This window comes from Dama dama, chromosome 16 (genome assembly GCF_033118175.1).
Source record: "Dama dama isolate Ldn47 chromosome 16, ASM3311817v1, whole genome shotgun sequence".
In the NCBI taxonomy this organism is placed as follows: Eukaryota; Metazoa; Chordata; class Mammalia; order Artiodactyla; family Cervidae; genus Dama; species Dama dama.
Window position 1 is genome coordinate 13,241,573 of NC_083696.1, and position 21,513 is coordinate 13,263,085.

At 47.1% G+C, this 21,513-nt stretch overlaps 1 protein-coding gene across 5 annotated transcripts in view; it reads left to right on the forward strand.

The window, feature by feature from the left end:
• The window catches only part of PTPN3 (protein tyrosine phosphatase non-receptor type 3), a 115,523-nt gene that overhangs the window by 69,441 nt on the left and 24,569 nt on the right, over positions 1 to 21,513 (forward strand). For 4 of the 5 annotated variants that reach the window (XM_061163451.1, XM_061163452.1, XM_061163453.1 and 1 more), the window contains 8 exons: positions 1,103 to 1,237; positions 3,562 to 3,738; positions 9,816 to 9,911; positions 12,408 to 12,594; positions 12,760 to 12,834; positions 14,111 to 14,167; positions 15,226 to 15,382; positions 17,861 to 18,021. In XM_061163451.1, coding sequence (XP_061019434.1) covers positions 1,103 to 1,237; positions 3,562 to 3,738; positions 9,816 to 9,911; positions 12,408 to 12,594; positions 12,760 to 12,834; positions 14,111 to 14,167; positions 15,226 to 15,382; positions 17,861 to 18,021 — 1,045 coding nt within the window. The remainder of the gene's footprint in view (positions 1 to 1,102; positions 1,238 to 3,561; positions 3,739 to 9,815; positions 9,912 to 12,407; positions 12,595 to 12,759; positions 12,835 to 14,110; positions 14,168 to 15,225; positions 15,383 to 17,860; positions 18,022 to 21,513) is intronic. The other variant, XM_061163454.1, reaches the window with a different exon arrangement.

The window sequence follows — 21,513 nt, forward strand, 5'->3', positions numbered from 1 at the left end:
AGATACAATTACACATTCGCATATTGGGCCTCTGAAAGCTTCCACATGAAAGAAGCTTGTTTGGTATTTTCCAAGCTTACGGGACAGTGGAACACTTCTTTTTCCAAAGAGTACCTATTAATAACCTGTGACACATACTTTGGGGAACTGTTACATTCAACCTTTGAATCATCTGGCTTGCTCCCACTGTTGCGATGCTGTGCCCTCAATCAACGATAATTGGGTTTCCGATGTGGATTCTCCTGGTGATGCTGCTGTGAGATTTTGATCAGAGTGACAGCCATATTTCTCATTGAAAATCAGTACATTGATATTCTAGAGGGTGCGCTTCATGTCACCTATTTTCTTCTGAGGTCTTTTGTCATGATTTTTGTTGGCTTGCTGGCTTTAGGCTGCAAGGAAATGTGTCAAATGTTTTAAGGTACTAAAACATTCATTTAAAATTTACAAGTGCCAGGACTGAGTTTTCCGGAAACTAGTTTCCAACTCCATCCTCTCAAATAATTCATACTCTGAGGGGTCTAGAGAGCTGAGATTTAAATTACCTAGGTGTAAATGAAATCCGAAAGTAACCTTTAGGGTGACACATTCAAAGAACGCAGCCCAAAACTCTGCTGTCTAAGCATATTTTCTCAGGTCTTCTCTTAAAGAGTTCTGAGTGATTTACGGTGACAGCCTCTGCCAGCTAGAATGACAGAGAACACCGGGAAGGGTGGTTAATGTTTGTACTCCTGCCCCTGTGAGTAAAAGTGAGAATTCCTTGGAGTTCCTTGAACGGTGTTTCACCGTTAATCCTGAAATTCCTTCTCATCTGGTAAGGCGTGGTTTATATTCTGAAAGCAGTTTTGTTGCTTGCAGTAGTAAGGACAGGAAAATATTTTTTCACCCAGAGAAAAGAAATAACGTCAGGGAAAGCCAGCCCAGAAAGGCATCTCTGACCCAGGTGCCTCCACTCCCGGGAACCTTGGCCGGGGTCACCAAAGCGTTAACTGGCCCTGTGTCAGGGAGGGAGCGTGTGCAGACTGTTTGTCTCATTTATGCTATCACTTCTATCTCGTTGAACATGTCAGTGTAGAAAGTGAACCTGCATCTGGTTTTTCAGGTCTGTAAATAACCAGTATTGCAAAAAGGTGATTGGAGGGATGGTGTGGAACCCAGCCATGCGGAGATCTTTATCGGTGGAACATTTAGAAACCAAGAGTCTACCTTCCCGGTCTCCTCCTATTACTCCCAACTGGTATGTCTTTCTTTTTTTGGTACTATCCACCAGTAAACACTTATTTCTTTGAAAAACTAAGTAAAAATAAAAACCTAACTATAGATGGTCTATAATGAGAGTTTACATTTGCATATTTGACTATTGCACAAGTAACTATTTTTATGAGATGCACAAGTATAGCTAGATGTTTTTTTTAGTGTATGATGTTTTGATGTTCTTTTTTTTATATGTAATTTTTTAAGTCTTTCAAACTTGTTACAATGTTGCTACTATTTTATGTTTTGGGTTTTTTTGGCCATAAGGCATGTGGGATCTTAGTTCCCCAGCCAGGAATCAAACCTGCACCCCACCACCAGACTGCTCGGGAAGTTCCTGGGATGTTCTTTTTTAAAAAGTTACTTGGTCTAAATAAATTTGAGCACCACAGCCTACTGAAGTGCCCCTCTTGAAATTATAGTATGTATTAGCATATTCAAGTTTCGAGAAGTCCTGTGATAAAGAAGCATGTTTAACTTTTATTTAATCTCATGTTTCCCATTAATACCAAACAAAATAAACTTTGAGAAAACATAGTAAAGGTATGTAATAAAACTGACAGAAAGATGTGTGACCCTCAGCAATAGCAGCAATGCTCATTGGAAAGTAGCCTGCCAACTTCTAAGCTGATGGACGTGGCTTAAAAGGAAGGAATTGGCAGTTTGGTGAAGTGGATAAGGGCACTGGGCATGTAGCTAGAAGACCTGGACTCAGATTTTGGCTCTTCTGTCCAGTAACAAATGTGTTTATCTCTCTGGTCTCAGCCTGTCCATTTGTAAAGGGGTTGAATGAACTAACAATGTACACGTGCTTTGTTAGCTATACAAAAAGGATCAGGTAGAATTGTTGTTATCGTTAGTTACTTTTATTGTTATTATCATTGTTAATATAATGTTCCTCAAAGACATCAGGCCATTTTTTAAATGCCTCCAAAACAGCCAGGCATTATAGGGGGAGGGGGGAACCAAGCTGGAAACCTTGGCCCAACTCCGCCCTAAAATAGGATTATGGCTTTCTGTTCATTTCCTGTTAGACAGGGTGTACCTATAAATTCTTAAGGAGTGATCTACCAAGACTAAGAAACATTCTGCCAGGCAGGCAGAAGGGGAGTGGTTGTGCAGGGCTGCTGGGAAAGGACTCTCCGCTGGGGCGAGATGCTCTGGGCAGGAATGGTGATGGTGTTTAGTGTTGGAAAGTTATAACATGACCGAGTAGATTGATTCTTGGTTTCTGAAATGTAGGCACTCATCCTATAGTGATCCATGTGTGCTATAAAGCAGCGGCTTAATTTGTCTGCAAGTCTCTTAGCAGCAGAGGCCAGGACAACATGCAGGAGAACAGTGGGGTTTGGCTCTCGCTGCTATTTATAGGTCCTCTCGGGAGGAGTCACGAGCCTTTCTGCTCAGCTTTGGGCACAGTGTATTGATTCTGCAGGCCCAAAGGGATTGCGAAAGTGGAGGCCCTCGCAGTCCCGAGGAGAAATGGCTAAAAAGGAAGGGGAAGATGAAAAAGCAAGGAAAATGAAATTTAAGAAAGTTCAGCGGCCTAGAGTTGCCTACTGCAGGAGCCGCTAGTGCCGAGGTGCTACCCCAGGTATCACCCCAGGCATCCGAGAACATCGCCTCATTTGGCTCATTGTCAGGAGCCAGATGGGTACAGCTGAGGCTCAGAGAGGTAGAGTGACTTGCCTCATGGCACACAGCTGCTGCTGCTATTGGAAGGACAGGGCGGTGCTAATACAGTCCTTGGGGTTTGCAAAGAGGTGGACACGACGGAGCAGCTGGCACTTGCACTTTCACTACCACCTAGATCTATTTTGAAAAGCGAACGTTTCTTCTTGGATCAAGTGAAATTGACATTAGGGGATATAGTTGAAATAAGGTTCAAATTTTGCCAAAAAAAACCAGTTTAGCTTCTAAACCTTCTATTTATACTGCATAAATGAATCAGAAAAATTGTCTGATGAGCAGCCAATTTGACCTCCTTATGCATTGAGACCTTGAGTGCTCTTGGAAGAATAACACCCCCTAAACCGACACTCAACAGCTTCCCAAAAGGCACAAACTAGTCTCATCTGCCGGTTTATAAAGTTGAGGGGCTGTACCACTGGGCTCAGAGTCTCTGTGACCACGCAGCCCCTGGTGGATTCTGGTGTAGTGAGGGGGTTAACCAGCTCTTAAATTCCAGCAGCATCAGCAAAGCCAGCCTTGGGACGGTCAGGGCACAGAGGTTAGGTCACTGATGTCTGATAGAATCCTTAAGTAGAATCTGCTTTCAGCGCTTCGCTCTGCACCTTTCCCCACCAGGCGAAGTCCTCGGCTCCGGCACGAGATCCGAAAGCCACGGCACTCTTCTGCGGACAACCTTGCCAACGAGATGACATACATCACCGAGACCGAAGATGTGTTCTACACCTACAAGGGCTCCCTGTCCCCTAAAGACAGTGATTCCGAGGTCTCTCAGAACCGAAGCCCGCACCGAGAGTAAGAAACCTGTGCTCCTCTCTTTCCTGGGTCTCCTTGTTGGGGCTGTTGAGGAATTTGCTCATGCCCCACGGCCATTTAAGAGGAGGCAGAGGCTAGAGCTGGCAGCCAGCTCCCTGGGGTGCTCTCTGCCAGGCTGAGAACATCAGTCGCACTCTGGCTTTCCCCCACAAGCTGTGTGCCTGGGGTCATTAGCTCGCCCTGCTTTTTGTTGATGACAGCAACTTACCATCCACACACCCATTAGCTCTCGTGAATGGTGTTCTCTCCAGATGATGAGCAAAACTCAGTTTAAACCATTCCGTACACCAGAGGTTGAGGACATATTGACTAGAGCAGTATGTCTCTAGGTTGTCAGTGTTCATCCGCTGCAAGATTCCCCACCCCAGAAAGTGTGTTCATTTCTCTCTGTCTGCAGAAAACCTTCTCAGATCCACAGTCTGTCCTCAGGGCATTTGTTCGCTTTTGGTTTTTAATGAATATTTAGTATAAAGAAAAAAAAACATGCAGAGAACATCTCTGATTTTCTTTGTTAAATTTTTGTCAAGGACAGTTTGCATCAAATTCTTTTATGTCCCCATAGTCTTTTTTTTTTTTTATTGTGACAAACTCCCTTCACAATACATCTCTCCTAAAATACTGCCTTCAGTCCTTTTATTATTCAGTAAGATAATATCTGATTTACTTGTTCCCTGTTTGCTTGACTAGCAAGCAGCTCAGAGCTGCATGTCAGACTCTGTTGCATTAGCTTCCCAGAGCCCAGATTTATGACATAGTCCTTACTCTTTCTTCTCTGTCCTATTAATGAGTCTTATTTTTCCTCTGGTCTTAATGAATTCACTGTTCTGCCATGTCTGCACATTTTACAGTAAGCTATCTCAAATCATTTTTTTGAAGGGGACAAGACACAGATCATAAATGACAAAATGTGATGGGAATGGATCATTTTTTTTTTTTTTTTTTAGGAAGTCAACCATGGTCATTAGTATCCATTCTGTTTAGTCCCATGCTGTGCCCAAAATGTAGAAACATACGATGCCTCCCCTGACAGCAGAGGATTAACAAGAAGGCACTTCGGTTAATCTGTAAATTTTTACCACTCTAGCACTCTAGCTCCTAGGATTAAAGCCTTAAATGCATCTGACCATTCTCTCGGCATCACAGGTGAATCACGGATCTCACTTCACACTTAAGTGTGAGATTGCTCGCGCTCTCTCTGCTCTCCCTGACCACAGCAAACATGGTTTCCAGCTTATCTGTGTTCTTAACACCTCTAGCTGAATAATCCTCTGGTCATTATTTCCTTGTGACCTGCACTTGGATGATGCTTCTGTTGAAATGATCGCTATCTCTTGCTCCAACTTACAGTGCTGTTGAGGCTACAGTGGAAGGGTGTGAGTTCCTCTGTGGGGCACAGTGGTTTTTGCATGTTCTACAAGGCAGGAGCCCAGGCGAGCATGACTTGAGCCAGTATGAGCCTGTGAGGGGCTATGTCGCTTTGGTGAAGGGAGAAGGAGGGTTTAGGGACTGTCTGAGGGCTCTGAGATGCCCAGTCACACCTTCCTCCGTGTCAGACCCCCCTGTTGTGGTTTGCAGTCCCGTCATGGAGTTGTACTGTCCAGTACAGTAGCCTCTAGTCACGTGTGGTTATTCAGATTGAAATTATTGAATGTAAAATAAAATGTTAAGTTCAGTTCCTCAGTCACACAAGCATCATCTCGAGTGCTCTGGACCACATGTAGATAGAGGCTACCAAACGGGACCATACAGATACAGCACGTTTCCAGGGTGGCAGGTGGACAAGAGATGGATTCTGTTCACAGGTACGTGAATGGCCTCTGCTCGTGTGGGTACGTGGATGTCTTCAAGGGCTCCGCTCATTGCTGAGTCCTGCAGCACACTTTATATACCCTTGGCTGCTCCTTGAGGGAACGTGAAAGTGAAGTAGACAAGTCTTTGCTTTCAGGGACCTCAGGCCACCTGGGCAAAGAGCACATTATCAGCCTTCATCAGCGCCCTGTGGGGCTCGGTCCGTTTGATGGAAGGAGAAGAGAGTTTAGGAAAACGGCAGCTTCTGAGAAACTGATTACAGGTCCTACCTCAGATCTTCCTAAGTGCGGTCTGTGACCCCACCATGGAATTACAGAGCATCCAGACCTATACAGGCCAGGACAGCCACACACACACGTGGCTGTTTGAATTTAAGTTTATTAAAACTCCATTGAAAATTGACTTCCTCAAGTCCTATTTGGTTTGAGTAATTCCTGGCCCTACTCACCCCTGGGCCTTGCCCATCAGTTCTTCCTGAAATGCCTTCATGAGACCTCGGAAGATGTATCATCCTGGGACACTCTTTATTTTGCAGCGAACCATTAAAAGTAGCAAATAATGTTGATTCAGAGGCAGCCTACCTTGCCATGGGTTTGCCAGGTGAGCCTCAGTAGACAGCTCACAGAGTCCAGTTAGCAGCTGTACTTTGCAAGTGGGATGAACAGGTGAAACAAGTTCAGGCTGGGGACTCTGTCCCACTGGCAGGAAGCCACCTTCTTCTGAGCTTTCAGAGGTGGCAGGCCTCCATTGGTCCTCCATTGCCCAAAGCAAGGAGGGAAGGTTGGTCTGTACTTGGTGAAAAAACTGCGGTGGTGTTTTCAGTGAGTACAGTCATCCCAAAGTACCTAAGGGGGATTGATTCTAGGACCCTCAAAGGTACAAAATCCATGGACGCCCAAATCTCTCTTGTAAAATGGTGAAGTACGGTTGGTCCTTTGTGTGTGTGAGTCCCTCAGTCATGTCCTACTGTTTGTGACCCCATGGACTGTAGCCTGCCAGGCTCGTCTGTCCATGGAATTCTCCAGGCAAGAATACTGGAGTCAGTAGCCATTCCCCCTTCCAGGGGATCTTCCCGACCTAGGGATCGGATCCAGGTTTCCTGCATTGCAGGCAAATTCTCTCAGGATTCCCTGAGACACCAGGGAAGCCCTGATCCTTCATAACACTGGATTTAATTTGATTCACAATTAGCTGAATCCACGAACTCCCAGGGTCAGCTACAGTATTTGCAAAGTGTTTAAGAAACATCGGACATGTTTTATATAGCAAATTGGCATGTTAAGAGGCAAGAAGAAATATCCTGTTGGCGATATCAGATGAATACAGACAGCAAGAAGAGTTCCTTTTAGAAAGAAGGATGACATGCAGTGTTCTGTACCCATGTGACCCAGAGGAAAAAGGAGAGAAAGGAAGAAAAGAGTGATTCAACTTTGGCTCTCAACCCAGAGGCATAGCTCCGACTCTCTGAACATTGTCCTCGCGGATGAGTCACCGTGGTTTGTCACGTATTTATAGCAGCGCGGCAGAGTTTATGATTATAGTTACGAGTCCTTGGCAGTTTGCTTTCTGCCCAAGCAGGCGGTCCTCCTGTTAGCCCTCAGCCATTCTGCGTTCCATGCCTTGCTTCAGAGCCAAGGCCAAAATCTGCAGAGAAGGAGGTTTCCACAAACAAAAACAACCTGCCACCCAGGGAAGAAATTAAAAAAAAAAAAAAAAGGAGGGGGAGTGCCCCAAAGGAGAAAATGACTTTGAAGAGCAGAAAGCTGGAGGAAAACAACTTTCAGGGCAGATGAGGGTTGTGTTTGAAGAACTTTTTGTTAGAGGGAGTGGGGCCTGGCGCCACCATGATGTCTTGGCCGTTTGCTCATTTCCTTCTCCAGAGCCTGCCTTGTTCTAGGGACACAGGGCAGCTGTCAGCTTTTATTTCCAAGCTTCTGTACATACAGCCGTGTGAATACATTTCATGCTACTGAGCTATACACTTGAAAATGGTTATGATGGTAAATTTCATGTGTATTTCACCACTGTTTTTTAAAATGTTTTAAAATAGCCTCCATGCATTGGAAGGAACTCTAGGTATATCCCCTTCTTCAGCTGCATCACCAGGGGTAGGAATTCTCTCTGCCCTGTCACCTGGTCACCCAGCCGGTGATGGGCAGCTCTCTTGCCATGGGGCAGCCTGCTGTCTTGGACAGCCTGGTTTCCAAACTGTGTCTCCCCGCAGGAGACCAGCCAGCGACAGGGTTTCACAGGAGTTTTGTGTTCATTTTCCCTGCACCTTGCCTGCCCTTCTCTTGGTCTCGGGCCGCTTGCGTGTGGACATCTGATGACTACTTTAACCCAGCCTGACGCGGCCTCAGCTCATCATCCTCTGTCTAGCCTGCGGCTGCTCCCGTGTCTTGGTGAGTGAGGCCATGTTCAAGAACCACCCTCTTGGCACCTGTTGGGACTTAAGGCCTCCTCGACAACTTCTCTTGCACCTGCGTCATCCAGTTCCCGCTGTTTCTCTCCCGCAAACATCCCTTGACATGGACCTCTCCGCCATCCTCCCCATCACCTTGCCCGTGCATAATTGCCATCATCTCTTAAAGGGATGCCTGCAGCAGTGTTCTGAGTATCCTCCTGTCTTTGGTCTCTCCTCCTCCTTCCAGACCATCCTTAACAAGGGCTCAGTTCAGTTCAGTCACTCAGTCGTGTCTGACTCTTTGCGACCCCATGGACTGCAGCACGCCAGGCCTCCCTGTCCGTCACCAGCTCCTGGAGTTTATCCAAACTCATGTCCATTGAGTCGGTGATGCCATCTAACCATCTCATCCTCTGTTGTCCCCTTCTCCTCTTGCCCTCAATCTTTCCCAGCATCAGGGTCTTTTCAAATGAGTCAGCTCTTCGCATCAGGTGGCCAAAGTATTGGAGTTTCAACAAGGGTAAAAGGCTTCTCTTCCTGAAATTCAATCCCGAGCACATCACTCCCCTACTTAGATGTCTTTTCTGTGCTTTTTCAAAGTTTCATGCCTTTGCAGATGCTGCAGGTTTGTTTTTTTTTTAAATTAGAGTTTTGTCTAAAATACTTTCTTCTTCCCTCCTGACTACCTGTTTAAACTGCTGCTAGTTTATCTTTCAGACTCAAGTGCACCTTCTTCTGTGGAGTCCCTCCTGGCCTCCCACTGTACCCCAGACATCTGAGCATCTCCCTTAGAGCGTGATGATAATGTCTGATTTATTTCTGTACCTTAAAATAGACAGTGAGCTCTCCGAGGGCAGAAACAGTGCCCTATTCACCTCTCCTTCCCCCAAACCTGGCATGAGGCCTGGCACTTAGATATACAGTGACTCTGTGGATAGATGGACAGACAGACAGACACATGGTCACATGAAACAGGATGCAGCCCTTGGGTAATGCCCAGACAAGCTCCCAAGTTTTCATAATGCATGTCTCCTCTGCCACTTCCATGGCAGGTCCCCGTATCACATGACCACACAGCATCTGATCTGCACACCAAGGACTCAGACAGATTTACTGCGACAAGTTTTGGTTAACTGTCCTCTGTCAGCAGTTCCCTGTGGTAGGTGCCGCTGCAGGGTACATATGGGTGAGAAATTCTCAAACAATTCAAGCACAAATTGACCAGAATTTACCCAGTGCCTTCTTGCTATTGAGGTATCACCGCGTCCAACGGAGCAGCCTGGGGATGATGCATGACCTGTGACTCCATTAGTGATGAGACACAGAGCTTAGAAAGCGGCATTTCTGACCTGTGTTCCCTCCGCCACCTCCGCCACTTCTTGCGTGAAGTTTGGATCTCGGGCGCTTGGCGTGTGTTGCAGAAATAAGTGTCCCCTGGACAATGTTTCCACGTCACCAACACCCACACTCCGGAGATACTTTCTGTTAGTCAGTGCTCCTTCCGTCAGGACCCGTGTAGATTACCTGGCTACGTGTTCAGTGCCCTCGGGGAGGAAGAGACAGAGGACCAGGGTCCCTCCCAACCTTGAGTCTCTCATAGACTTGAGAGAGAGATACCATCCGGAGCAGCTCCCATTCTGTCACCCGCCAGAGCTCTCAGGGGCCCCCAGTGAGAACCGTGAAACCCTTGGTGGGAGCACAGCTTTGCTTGGCTGACAGGTTTGGGGGTGGGTTGGGGGGGGTGTCTTTGGAATTTCCTAGAGTGTAGGAAAGAGTGGTATAAAAAATATCAGATGGTAAATCTTGCCATATTAACTTTTTCTTTAACCTTGCTTCTCTTCAGAGAAATGAACTCTGTCCTGGCTTTTGTTTCCGATGCCTACTGCGTTTACAGTTCTGAAGCATCGGCTTCTGAGGGCGAGCACCCGCTTGTCTGCCGGTCAGTCCGTCCGTCTGTCTCTGCCCCTTTCTCCTCCGGGAGCTGGGGGTGGCCAGTCCCTCCCCGACCGCTCTGGTTCCCCAACAGCAGTGGCAGTCCCTCCTCCTGCCTCTGGGGCAAACCACTTGCTTCCAGTTTCTCTCTGCCTGCGTTTCCTTGCCCCTTTCACAGTTACCCCGAAGCCTCAGGGGTTGCCCTGGTCCCTCCCTCAGTCATGCCTCACGTCCTGCCCCGAGCGGGGAGGTCTGGCGTCCTCACTCTCGGCATCGCTGTGCTGTGTCCAGCTGCCACGTTCTCGTTGTGTCTTGCATCATTTGATGTCCTCCTCGCCATCTGTCTGTCCATCTTCCACGCTGAGCCGAACGTTACTGCAGCCTGCAGGGAACGTCTGTACATGGTGGTTCAGCCAAAAAAATATTGTCATGTTTAATAAATTACCGTCTAAAAGTAACCTCTCCGCCCCTACTTAGAAAATAGGATTGGGGACATAATGACTTCGAATAGGTTATTTTCAATACTGTGGGTTGTTTTGGGTAGACCATTCAGTTTGACACTGATCAAAGAAAAATACTTTAAAACCTTCCAAAATGTCATCTAAATTCTATATAACGTATTTCAAAATTCAGAATTTAGAAGTTAGATACAGTGAATACAAAAATATATTACACTTGACTGAGAAGTCTGTTTTCCACTGTTTTGCCTTGCTCTTCTGTTTACATGTCCTCACCCTTTCCATCACTCTCGTCTTCAGATTCTCCCAAATACTTGAAGTTATGAATGCTGTCGGCAGCTCCATGTTAAAGGTTCAGTTCCACCGCTATCTGGAAATAGCATTCCCTAAATACTTCGGGCTTTATCTTGTTTAGCAAGTTCAAGTCTGCCTTTCTGCCACTAGGAGGTGCTCTTAGAAACATCAAGAGAGAAACGTTGCCCTACTTGAGAACTTTTTTTTTTAGTTTCCTGTTAACTAAGGTCATTTATTTCCAGCCTGAAAACATCCCACTAGGACACAGCTTTAAGTCCAAAATCTCCTCGCTCTGAAATGCTTTCCCATCCATGATACCCCTTAACTGGCAATTTGAGCACCTTAAAGTTCAAACTCTTCTCTTGCAAATAGCTCTGTTTCTACACTGTCACCGAAATTTTGTATTCAAATGAATTGAGATTGTGAATCACTTTGTATGAGTAAAACGATACAGATTTTGTATTTAAAGTAAGCTAATTTAAACTTGCTGGGAAACAGAGAGGTACTCCGTTAATGGAAAAATCCCTGGAAAAGGACCTGAAATAAAGGTTTAGTAAGAGGCAGCAGTGACTGTTGTCTGTCTGTCTGTCTCACTGTCTTTGTCTGCTCACCTTTCCCATCAACTAACCCGGAGTGAGGTCAGAATGTGGAGGAGTCTGTGCAGCGTGAGGATAGCCCCATAGTCTGTAGGTGTTTGAAGGCGTCTTTCACTCAACCTGCAGCCCTGGAAGGAGTGTAGTGTGGGTGTACATGATGCAGAGGAGTTGCATGCCCTACACAGTGTTCGTCCTTGCAGCCCTGAGAGGTTGGAGAGGATGGTCTTAGGAGCAGATCCGGTAGCTGGGAGAGGGGAGAGGTGCTCAGGGACTCATGTTCACCAGACTCCTGGTGGGTGAGGAAAAAGCTGTGTGACCTGGGACAAGTCACTCAGTGCCTCTTGACCAGTTTCTTCATCTGTGAAGTGAGAACGGGACAGATGACCCCAGAGGTCTTTGACACTTCTCAACGACAGCGTCATCCAGTAGAACTTCCTGCAATGGTGGAAGTGTTCTGTGACTGATCTTGTCCAGTGCAGGAGCTTCTAGTCACGTGTGGCTGTTGGGCATTTTTGAAATGTGACTGGTACAGCTGAGGAATTTTCTAATCCTCACTTCTTTAAATAGCCACTTGTGACTGGTGGCTGCCATATTGGACTGTGCAGCACCAAGGTACTGAAGGACCTATATTAGAGAAAAAGAAAACCTATGATCTCAGCGGAGGCAGTGAGTGGATGTCGCAGGTGAATGATGTAAACTAGGATTGATATAAGTTGTCCTGAATGTGCAGTGCCAGTCCCGTTTCCTCTGGGTAGCAAACTGTCCTATGAAGCAGAGCTATGAGCGGGAGTGAGATGAGCAGCGATGGAGACCCACACATCTGAGTGAGCTTCAATAATTAAGCACCAGAGTAGCTGGGCACAGCTCCCTATTACCTTTCTAAAGCTGCTGAGTTGTCAGCAGTTCTTGGTACTGCCCTGCCCTCCTTCCCCTTTTCCCCAAAACTAAAAGCTGATGCTATTGAGGCCAGCTGGGGGCATGGGCAGCCAGTGGACTCTGGGTGTGCACAAACCCTGGGCTTGACCTTCAGAGCCCCTCTAAGGTTCTAAGGATCAGTGACAGCCGTGAGATGCCAGGCTCCAACAGTCAGTATTGTGTGCTCTGATAAAATATTAATCCAGTTATTAAAATATCTCCTCCTCCCCCACGATGAAGGAGTATATCCGAGAACAGCCCAGCACAAAGCTGCCTGACCCAGAAGTCATCCAGTTCTGTGTCTCCATCTTCAAATGCTCCAGGCTCCTGCTCCCCAGATGGCGTCGATCAGCAGTTCCTAGAGGACTTCCACAGGGTGACCACAGGGGGCATCGCCGAGGACTCCAGCCAGTACTACTGTGACAAGGTGGGGCGCTCAGGTGCTGTGGCTGAAGCGGGGCCAAGCCAGCCGGGCTTCCCGTGTGGGGCCGCCTCTCGGGCAGTTAAGTGGTTTAGGACTCAAAGGAAATAGGTTATCACCAACCACTGGAGAAAGAAGTTACGTAATTGGCGATTTTCTGACATTTTCCAGAACGATGGTGACGGCTACTTAGTCTTGATCCGCATCACGCCAGATGAAGATGGGAAATTTGGATTTAATCTAAAGGTAATGTTGTGTGTAATTTATAAGGACGTGTGATGCTCTGAAGCACTCTTTAGATGATTTTTAAACTTCCATTACAAATGTGCCACGGACCTTAAGGCTGTGTAGGAAAATTGGCTTGGCCTTCAGAATTGGGAGCTTTTCACCGGGGCCATAGGAGTTGCCTCATACTGAGTGCCTACTCTAGGTACTTGAGGTTATAAAGGGGATTATTCATTTCCCCTTATTGAGTCCTTTTATTAAGTGGTGAAGTTGGTATTTTTAAACATTTTATAGATGCACTCTAAGGGCCTTCCCAGGTGGCTCAGTGGTAAAGAATCCGCCTGCCAATGCAGGAGAGGCAAGAGATGCAGGTTCGATTCCTGGGTCAGGGAGATCCCCTGGAGGAGGACATGGCAACCCACTCCAGTATTCTTGCCTGGAGAATCCCATGGATAGAGGAGCCTGGAGAGCAACAGTCCATGGGGTCGCAAAGAATTGGGATACAACTGACTGAACACAAGGTTCAGAGAGGTGGTAACCCCTCAGCACTGCTAAGAGAGAACGAGAGAACAGGGATTCAGGTGCAGGGCCGTAACCTCCTCTGTTTCCCTCTAGGCCGGCTCTGCAAACTATGACCTACGGGCCCAATCCCATCTGTTCTTACAAATAAAGTTTTATTGGAATGCAGACACCCCATTCATTTACAAATGATTTATGTCTCCTTTGGCATTTCGATGGCAGAGTTGCTAGAGTGCCCTCTGTCCCACAAAGCCACAATAAGTAGTATCTGGCCCTTCACAGAAAAGGTTTACCAGCCTTAGAGCAGAGTGAAGGCAGGTGATCTTCACTGCCCACCCCACAACTGCCATCATACACCCCTTTCTCTTACCCCGGCAGCCCTGCTGACAGCCAGTTCTCAGAGGTCAAAAGCCCTCACAGTCTGGGACCTTTCCACAGCTCCTCTCCTCCACCGTAAACTCCTCTCCCAGCAGCACTTATGGGCTGGGCTTTTAGAGTCTTTTTCCTGAGAATGTTTGCATTTTTTGAAAGGAGCTTGCTTTTTCCAAGTGTATCTTTAGTCCATGGATGGTGGGGATGCTAGTGGGAGGCTTCTGAGTGGCCTTCTGGTTGACCCACTAGACCCATAGCCTCTGGAACCTTATCATTCTGAAAGGTACCAACCCTTGGGAGTAGAATATATTTAAGTGAAAGTTGAGCCCTCCTTTTGTGTCAGAGATATCTGCATGTCTTTGGTGCTGTGAACAACTCAAGTGGTTTTTAATCTACATGTTTACAGGGAGGAGTGGATCAAAAGATGCCTCTCGTGGTGTCAAGGATAAACCCAGAGTCACCTGTAAGTAAACATATTCTGTAATTTCCCAAGTCCATTTTCCCGTAAATGTAACAGATTTCTATTTCTGTGTCCTGTTTCTTTTTTACTGGCAGCATAGAGCGTGTGTCAGTGCATGCGTAGAGATAGGAAGAAAGAATTTTCCAGAACCTTGCTGCTCAGTGTGGTCCCCGAGGCTGCAGCACCAGCATCCCTTGGGAAGCTTACTAGAAATGCAGATTCTCGTACCCCACCCCAGACCATCTGGACCAGAATCTGCATTTTTAACCAGATCCCCAGGTGATTGGGAGGCACGTTTAAGTGTAGAAGTCCAGCTCGAAAGAGGGCAACTGGGGCATAGCGTTTGCTGTTCCACAAGCTCTAAGTGGGCTCGTGGGCCTTCTGCCTCTTCCCCCACCCCCACCCCATCCTCAGCCCTCTGCCTGGGCCTCTAGGCATCTAGGAGATGATTTGCTTTTTATTAAGCATTGAGCACCAAAGAGTCCCTGTACCTCCTAAGAAAGGGACCCGTTTGGGGGTTTTACTCTTAAGTACTCTTTAAGCTTGTCGTTTACTTTTTCTTACTGCTTATGGCCTCTATGAGGTAAGAAGCCTTTCGATCAGTTGCACGGCTTCTTGTCCGTAACGGTTTGTGCCTTGGGGGTTATGCTTGCAAAGGCTTTCTCCATCACAAGATAGCTAGATACTTGCTTTTAGCTGACAAATCATTTTCTAACAACGCACCTGGAAAAACAGAAGGTAGAGGCAGTAGAATCATTCTGACATTACCGTAATAAGTGAAGCTTGGCTGCCATAGAGAAATGGCCTCAGCACTTTTTTTCACTTTGTTCTGAAATGTTTCATTCGTAATATAGGTTTTTGAGCAACACTTCTTTAAATCCCACCACTAGCTACCATGTCAACATAGCAGTGGCTAAAATAAAAATAAAGGCGGTAATGCCGGGGGGAGAAAGGCAGAACCTGGTCATGGTCTCCAGTGTCCAGGCTCAGAAAGCATCAGGTTCTCCCCTTGAGGATTATGTTATGGTAACGAAAAAAACTCGCTCTTGCCCTGCGTGCAGGCAGACACCTGCATTCCTAAGCTGAACGAAGGGGATCAAATCGTGCTAATCAACGGCCGGGACATCTCAGAACACACCCATGACCAAGTGGTAATGTTCATCAAAGCCAGCCGGGAGTCGCACACGCGGGAGCTGGCCCTGGTGATCAGGAGGAAAGGTAACAGCCCCTGAGGGAGAGGAGCCTTAGCGAAGAGGGCCTTCTCGGGCCCGTTCCTTGGTTTCAAGATGTTGTGCTCATAGCCAACATTGGAAAATCAAGAACTTTCCCCTGATGGGGAGCAACCTGATGGCTGACTTCTCACTTGAAAAATGTGGAGATTTGGCCCCACAGGGCCCCGCCCCTCATGGCCAGTCCTCTGCAGGTAGGCAGCACCACCCCCCCCCGCGCCCCCACCTTTAATACAAGACATGACATTCCTCTCCCCTATTCCTTGCAAGTCCATCTCAGCCCCCTTCATGCAGCCCTCTTAGCTGCCTGCCTCTGCCTGCATTTGCATTTTCAACCCTTTCTCAAAGGATCAGGTTATATTTCATTCATGTGCATTTGGTTTCATTGGAGAGAGGCTTTAGCAGAATGGGGCCGGAGCCTGGCTGCCTCAAGGCTGTTCTAAGTCTGCCTCCTCCTGGGTTCCGGGACTTTGAGCAGATTTCTTACCCAGTCTAAGTTTCAGTTTCCTCTAATGTAAAATGAGGATGACATAGTCGCTACCTCGCGGGGTCCCTGAGAAGATAAAACGAGGCTCATACTGGAAAGTGTCGAAGACGCTGCCCAGTTCTTGGTGGGCGTCGGAAGGGCATCCTCTGTTGATACCACTACTGTTAGTGTTGTTGTTGTTACAAAGCAGGAAGCCCAGTCCTCGAATCCTCCTTCCCAGCTTTCAGACACTGAAGGTAAATGAAGCACGTGACTCGGGCCCTGGCCCTGCATCTCCATCTGGACTCACAGTCATCGGCACAGCCCACACCCCCCACACACCCCTCTGTTCCCACTAAAACTCCCAGTGCCAGCGCTCATCCCGCCTTCTCTGTGAGGTCCTCCCGAATCTCTCCAGCCCCCTAACCCAGCTCCTCCCACCACCCATCTCACCAAACCCAGCTCCACCCTGGACACATAGTAGGTTCACTGGTGACAGTGGCAGACCTCTGTGCAGCCCCAGTGAAGTGCCTGCGTGGGGTTAATCGCTTTACATAATTATCCTCTTCCATTCTCACAATGATCTCATAAGGTTGGTATTCTTATCCCCGAATGAGGCTAACAGTCACAGAGAGGTTAAGTAAGTTGCTGTGAGTCTGATAAGGCCATGTGATGGTAGAGAAGGAAGGAGGCCAGCAGCTGGAAGCAAGCCTGTCCATCACGTGATGTGCCAGGTGACGTGCTGGCCGATAAAGGGCAGCGTCTTGGGGGAGGAGGAGGGGAAGTGGCATCAGAGAGCTCTGGCCAGGCCCCGGTGGGCATCCTCCACTGACCCATGGCAAGGGGCTGGCACCTGTTTGAGGTGAGGAACAGAGATGTTTGTAGACTAGTGGAGTTGAAAGATCAGTGCCACTGGTTTTCTATAACTGTCATGATAAGTTCATTTTTAAAATATTTAAAGAAAAGAATTGATTGAAAGAAAAATAATAGTAACAGAGAGAGTAGCACATGCGACAGAACCCATGAAAATCAGTAAAAAATCGGAGCTTCTGTTGATCAGTGAAACGAATGTGCCCGTTAGGGTCAGACATGTAGACTGAATTCCCAGGTCCCACCCTGACAGGCTGGGTCACCTTGGACAACTCTTTGGCCTGTGAGCCTGTAAAATGGGAATAAATAAGTAAATAAGGTGGGAATACTGGTTAGCACCGTGAGGATTCAGTTCAACTGTGTGGGAAAATATAAAAGTTGTTCCTTCTCATTTCCTCTCACCTTGAAGGCAGTAAAGAGTCACTGAAGGCTCTGGGGTAACAGAGTGACTTCTCTTTCTGGGTCAAAAGGGAGCATTCAGAGATGATCCCAAAGTCTGAAGTGATGGTGGACAGAAAGGCACGTGAGGCTGGGGAAGTGGTGTGCGTGATGGGGGGGGAGGAGGTGTTCTGTTGGTTTTCACCCGTATCGAGTCTGACATGAAGGGAGAATTCTGAAGAAGAAGCTCAGAGATGTCTACCCCAGAGCCTCCCAGCTAACAAGAGTCTTAAGTTAGAGGTGAACTGACCAAGCTCTGTGGGGCGGGGGTGTGGACAGCACCAGACCCCATACCAGCTTCCTGGGAAAGTGCCTGTTTGAAGGGAACTAATGCAGGGCACCTGAGAAGGAAAGAATAACAACCAGGTCAGAGGAGGCAAAGGGAGAAGATGTGTTCTCTTCAATGATGTGTGTTCCCTTCCTCTTACCTCTGACAGAAGCCTCTTGAGTCCTAAACACCATCATTTAAGGCTAACCAGAAAGATTAGTATGTCATTTTGTATAATTAGCACATATTGAATCATTCAACGGGAAGTAGTATCTTTGGTGAAAATGATTACCATGTGCTTAATCATTTAATAAGATGTTTTAAACCGTCTGCATTCAGGTGTCACAAATGTAATTTGGGGGAAGGAAACCGATCCCCTGTGCATGGCTGGGCAACCCCGACACCCCCTTTCTCGTCCACTGCAGCCGTCCATTCGTTTGCTGATATCAAATCTGAAGATGAACTGAACCAGCTCTTCCCAGAGGCCATCTTCCCCGTGTGTCCGGAGGGGGGCGACACGCTGGAGGGGTCCATGGAGCAGCTAAAGAAGGGCCTCGAAAGCGGGACGGTGCTGATCCAGTTTGAGGTAAGAGACCCCGGGGCCTTGGTGGGCTGCCCGACGGCTGCAGGGTCCCCCAAGTCGTCACCAGGTGGCTGGACCTCATCGAGGGACCCCTGAGGGGCTCAGGGCCTCCAGGAGAAAGCCAGGGCAGGGCGGCTGGGGGCCATGGCCCATGCCTGAACTCTGCCTCCCCTTCCTGTTCTAGTAACGATCAGTAGTCATGGAGAAATGTGTCAGAAACCGAGGAGGTGGGACTCTGAGCATGTTTAGCTGCCAACACAAAAGCTCAGAACACTGGCAGTCGAAGGTGGTGGAGAGGCCGCGTGGGCGAGCGCAGAGGGCTGGAGGAGGAGCCGGGCCCTGACCCCACCAGGCACGCTGTAATTTGGAGCGCTTGGTACCATCCCGTGAGGGCGCAGGGGCTGGGCTTCTCAAGTCCCCCGGAACCACGGGGACACGAGGGGAGATCAAAGTCAGACCCAGTCTTCCCTCCCCAGGAGAGACCTCTGCTCGTGGGATTGAGGTTGTTGACCAAAGGTACACGCAGAGACTCTGCAAAATAAAGTAGGACTCGAGGAGACTGGGTTTTCAAGTCAGTTTTACTGACCACTAACAGAATATAAATAAAATGTATTTATCTTCCACATTTTTTAAAAGTGGTAGAAGACAGAGTAGTTCATGCAGTGAAAGATAACAGAAGAGATCAGAGAAAGCATAAAATAGGCTGATGAAAGACAATTGATCATGATTAATGACAACATACACAGTCTGGATTCATGAATTAGCAGAGTCTCAGGTCAGATTCAAAAGCCGAAGTCTGCACTGCATTGTTTATTAGAAAGCCATATAAAGGGAAGAGTCACAGAAGCAAAACTAGGGAATTTGTCAAATGTTTATGATTGCATATTGATTTAGGAAAACCTAAGTAATGTGAATATCAAACAAGAAAGCTGCAAAGCAGAGAGTCTTGAGTGAGAGAGAGGTTTATTTTATAATGGGGTAAGAAATAGAATGTAAATAAAATACATTATTAGAGCAATGTGTATTGAACAGCAGTAGAAAGTAAAACCCACAAGTGAAAGGTGAATTGACCCCACCCAAAAAATCAATAGGGAATTTTGAACTTAACACCCTTGACAGACAATATAGACAAAAAAATAAGTTGAAATCAGGATAAAAGGGCAGGAAGAGTATGATTACTTAGATAGAATTGATGAACATATACTAAATATCTACTAATACAAAGATAACTTTTTTCTAGTGGCCTGCAGGAAGCTAGGTAGGCTTAAGACTTTTAAAAGAAAAAAATTGTAGACTCTTTGCATTGCAGAAACCTCAAAATTGAGACAGACATTTTAAACACTAAAACTCAGGTTTTTGGGCAGGAAGGAGATGTGTCTTGATTTTTTTTTTAACTTTATTTTATATTGAAATTTAGCCTATTAATAGTTGTAATAGTTTCATGTGCATAGCAAAGCGACTCAGCTTTAAACATGTATTAAAACACTTAAAACAAGGAGCACTTAAAAGCCAGAACATACCAGTTTTATTCTGTTGGCAGGGAATTGGAAGGAAACGTCAAAGGGGAATGGCACTTTTTTGGAGTCGTCCATTCATTCATCCAGCGAGTGTGTATTAGGTATTTATCATGTGCCAAATGCTAGATCAGGAACACAGTCAGGGAAGGAGAAGGGGGATTTCTGGCCCCAAGATGCTTACAGTCTTAATTTTGGCATATTGGTGGGGATGTATCATGAGTCCCAGAAGCAGCTAAAGGCCAAGGTTTCATTCCACAGAACGTATGTTCTGTAGGAACTGGAGGTGAGAGGTTTCCAGGAGGCCCTCTAGGATAATAGAGGGTGGATGGGATGAAGTGTGGAGGGGAGGGTATCCCATCCGGTCGCAGACGAAGCTCATGGGGTCAGGTAGGCAAACAGTCCTCCCTGAGGTGAGCAACACTCCCGGAGTCCTGGGCGATGTCTCCAGGTGACGGAAGCTCTTCGCCCAGGCGGAACCGGGCCTCTTTGATCAGACTGTCCACAAGGCGGCGCTGAGGGCTCTCGGTGAGGAAAAAGATGGCGCCTGGTCTTCAACCGTGCTCCGGAAAATCCCCTCCCCTCTCGTGTTTTCCACGTGAGACTCCCCTAGGAGGTTTTCCTTGAGCAATAATGTTCATTGAAATTCATTAGGAAGATGATAAATGCTTTAGCAGGAAGCACCCACCTGTCTCCTTGTGGTTTTGAGCAGTATTTCTCACAGGGTGACACCCTGACCACCCGTGTGGGTCTCCCCGGAGGAGATAGTTAAAACAGCCTCAGCCCACAGCTACTCCATCAGCCGCGCTGGGAGGGCGCCTGGGTACCGCTTCTTAACAAGACCACCATGCGGCTTTGATGAACAAGCTGATCCTAAGGGTGGGAGAGTAAGATCGTACCAGAACCACTGTCCCACCGCTGCCCATCCTAAGTCCTGCCTTTAGAGCCTGTAATCGGACTACAGAAGAAATAAGAAATGGAGAACATGGGATTTTTAGGGTTAAATCCTTGTATGTACACATTTCATTCATTTAATCAAAACACTTCCTAGAAACTAAGTAGGAAAAGCCTCTTTTTAAACAAATTAACTTTTTCAGCGCTCCAAAATGTGGAACAAATAACAGCAGAGCTGCTCTTTGAGGGAGCCAGTGGGATCCATGGAGCCCTGCCTTTCAGTCTCTCCACATTGCCCACTAAGGAATCCTAGACTGTGAAACGCAATTTAACAGCCACTGCTCTAGGTGGGGGAAGATGTCTTACACGACTGCTGAAGGAGGGGAATACCAGAGGAAGCAAAAGGAAACCTTGAATGTGCCTTTACCATATGCCCAGGGCCTTACAGGCATCATCTCCCAGTAGCCCACTGTAGGTGCTGTCATTATCACTGTTGTATAAGTGGTTTAATTTATACAATCTGTATAAATTGAATAATTTGTACAGTTTGTATGAATGAAGGATCAGAGTCTAGGAGAGGTTCTCTCACAGTAAATGGCACAGCCTGATTGGAGCCCAGGCGGGTTAAACTCACAGAACTTGTTCTCTTAACAGCTGTAGAACCTTTATGTAGTTATATGCACGTGTGCTCAATTGCTCAGTCCTGTCTGACTCTGCGACCCCATGGACTATAGCCCTGCCATGCTCCTCTGTCCATGGGATTTCCCAGGCAGGAATACTAGAGTGGGTTGCCATTTCCTCTTCCCGAGAATCTTCCTGACCCAGGGATCAAACCAGTGTTTCTGCATGGGCAGGCAGATTCATGTTACCACTGAGCCACCTGGGAATCCCCTTATATAATTGCTGTCTCCACATGAGAGTTGTTAGAATAGCATGACATCAGAGCTAAGAAAGATCTGAAATGCTGTCTAGCCACATGGAGTTGAGAAGACTTTAAATCCTGACTCTACCACTTGCTTCCTGTGTGACCTCAGGCACATCCCTTAACCTCTGTGGCCTCTACTTCCCCATCTGTTATGTGGCAGCC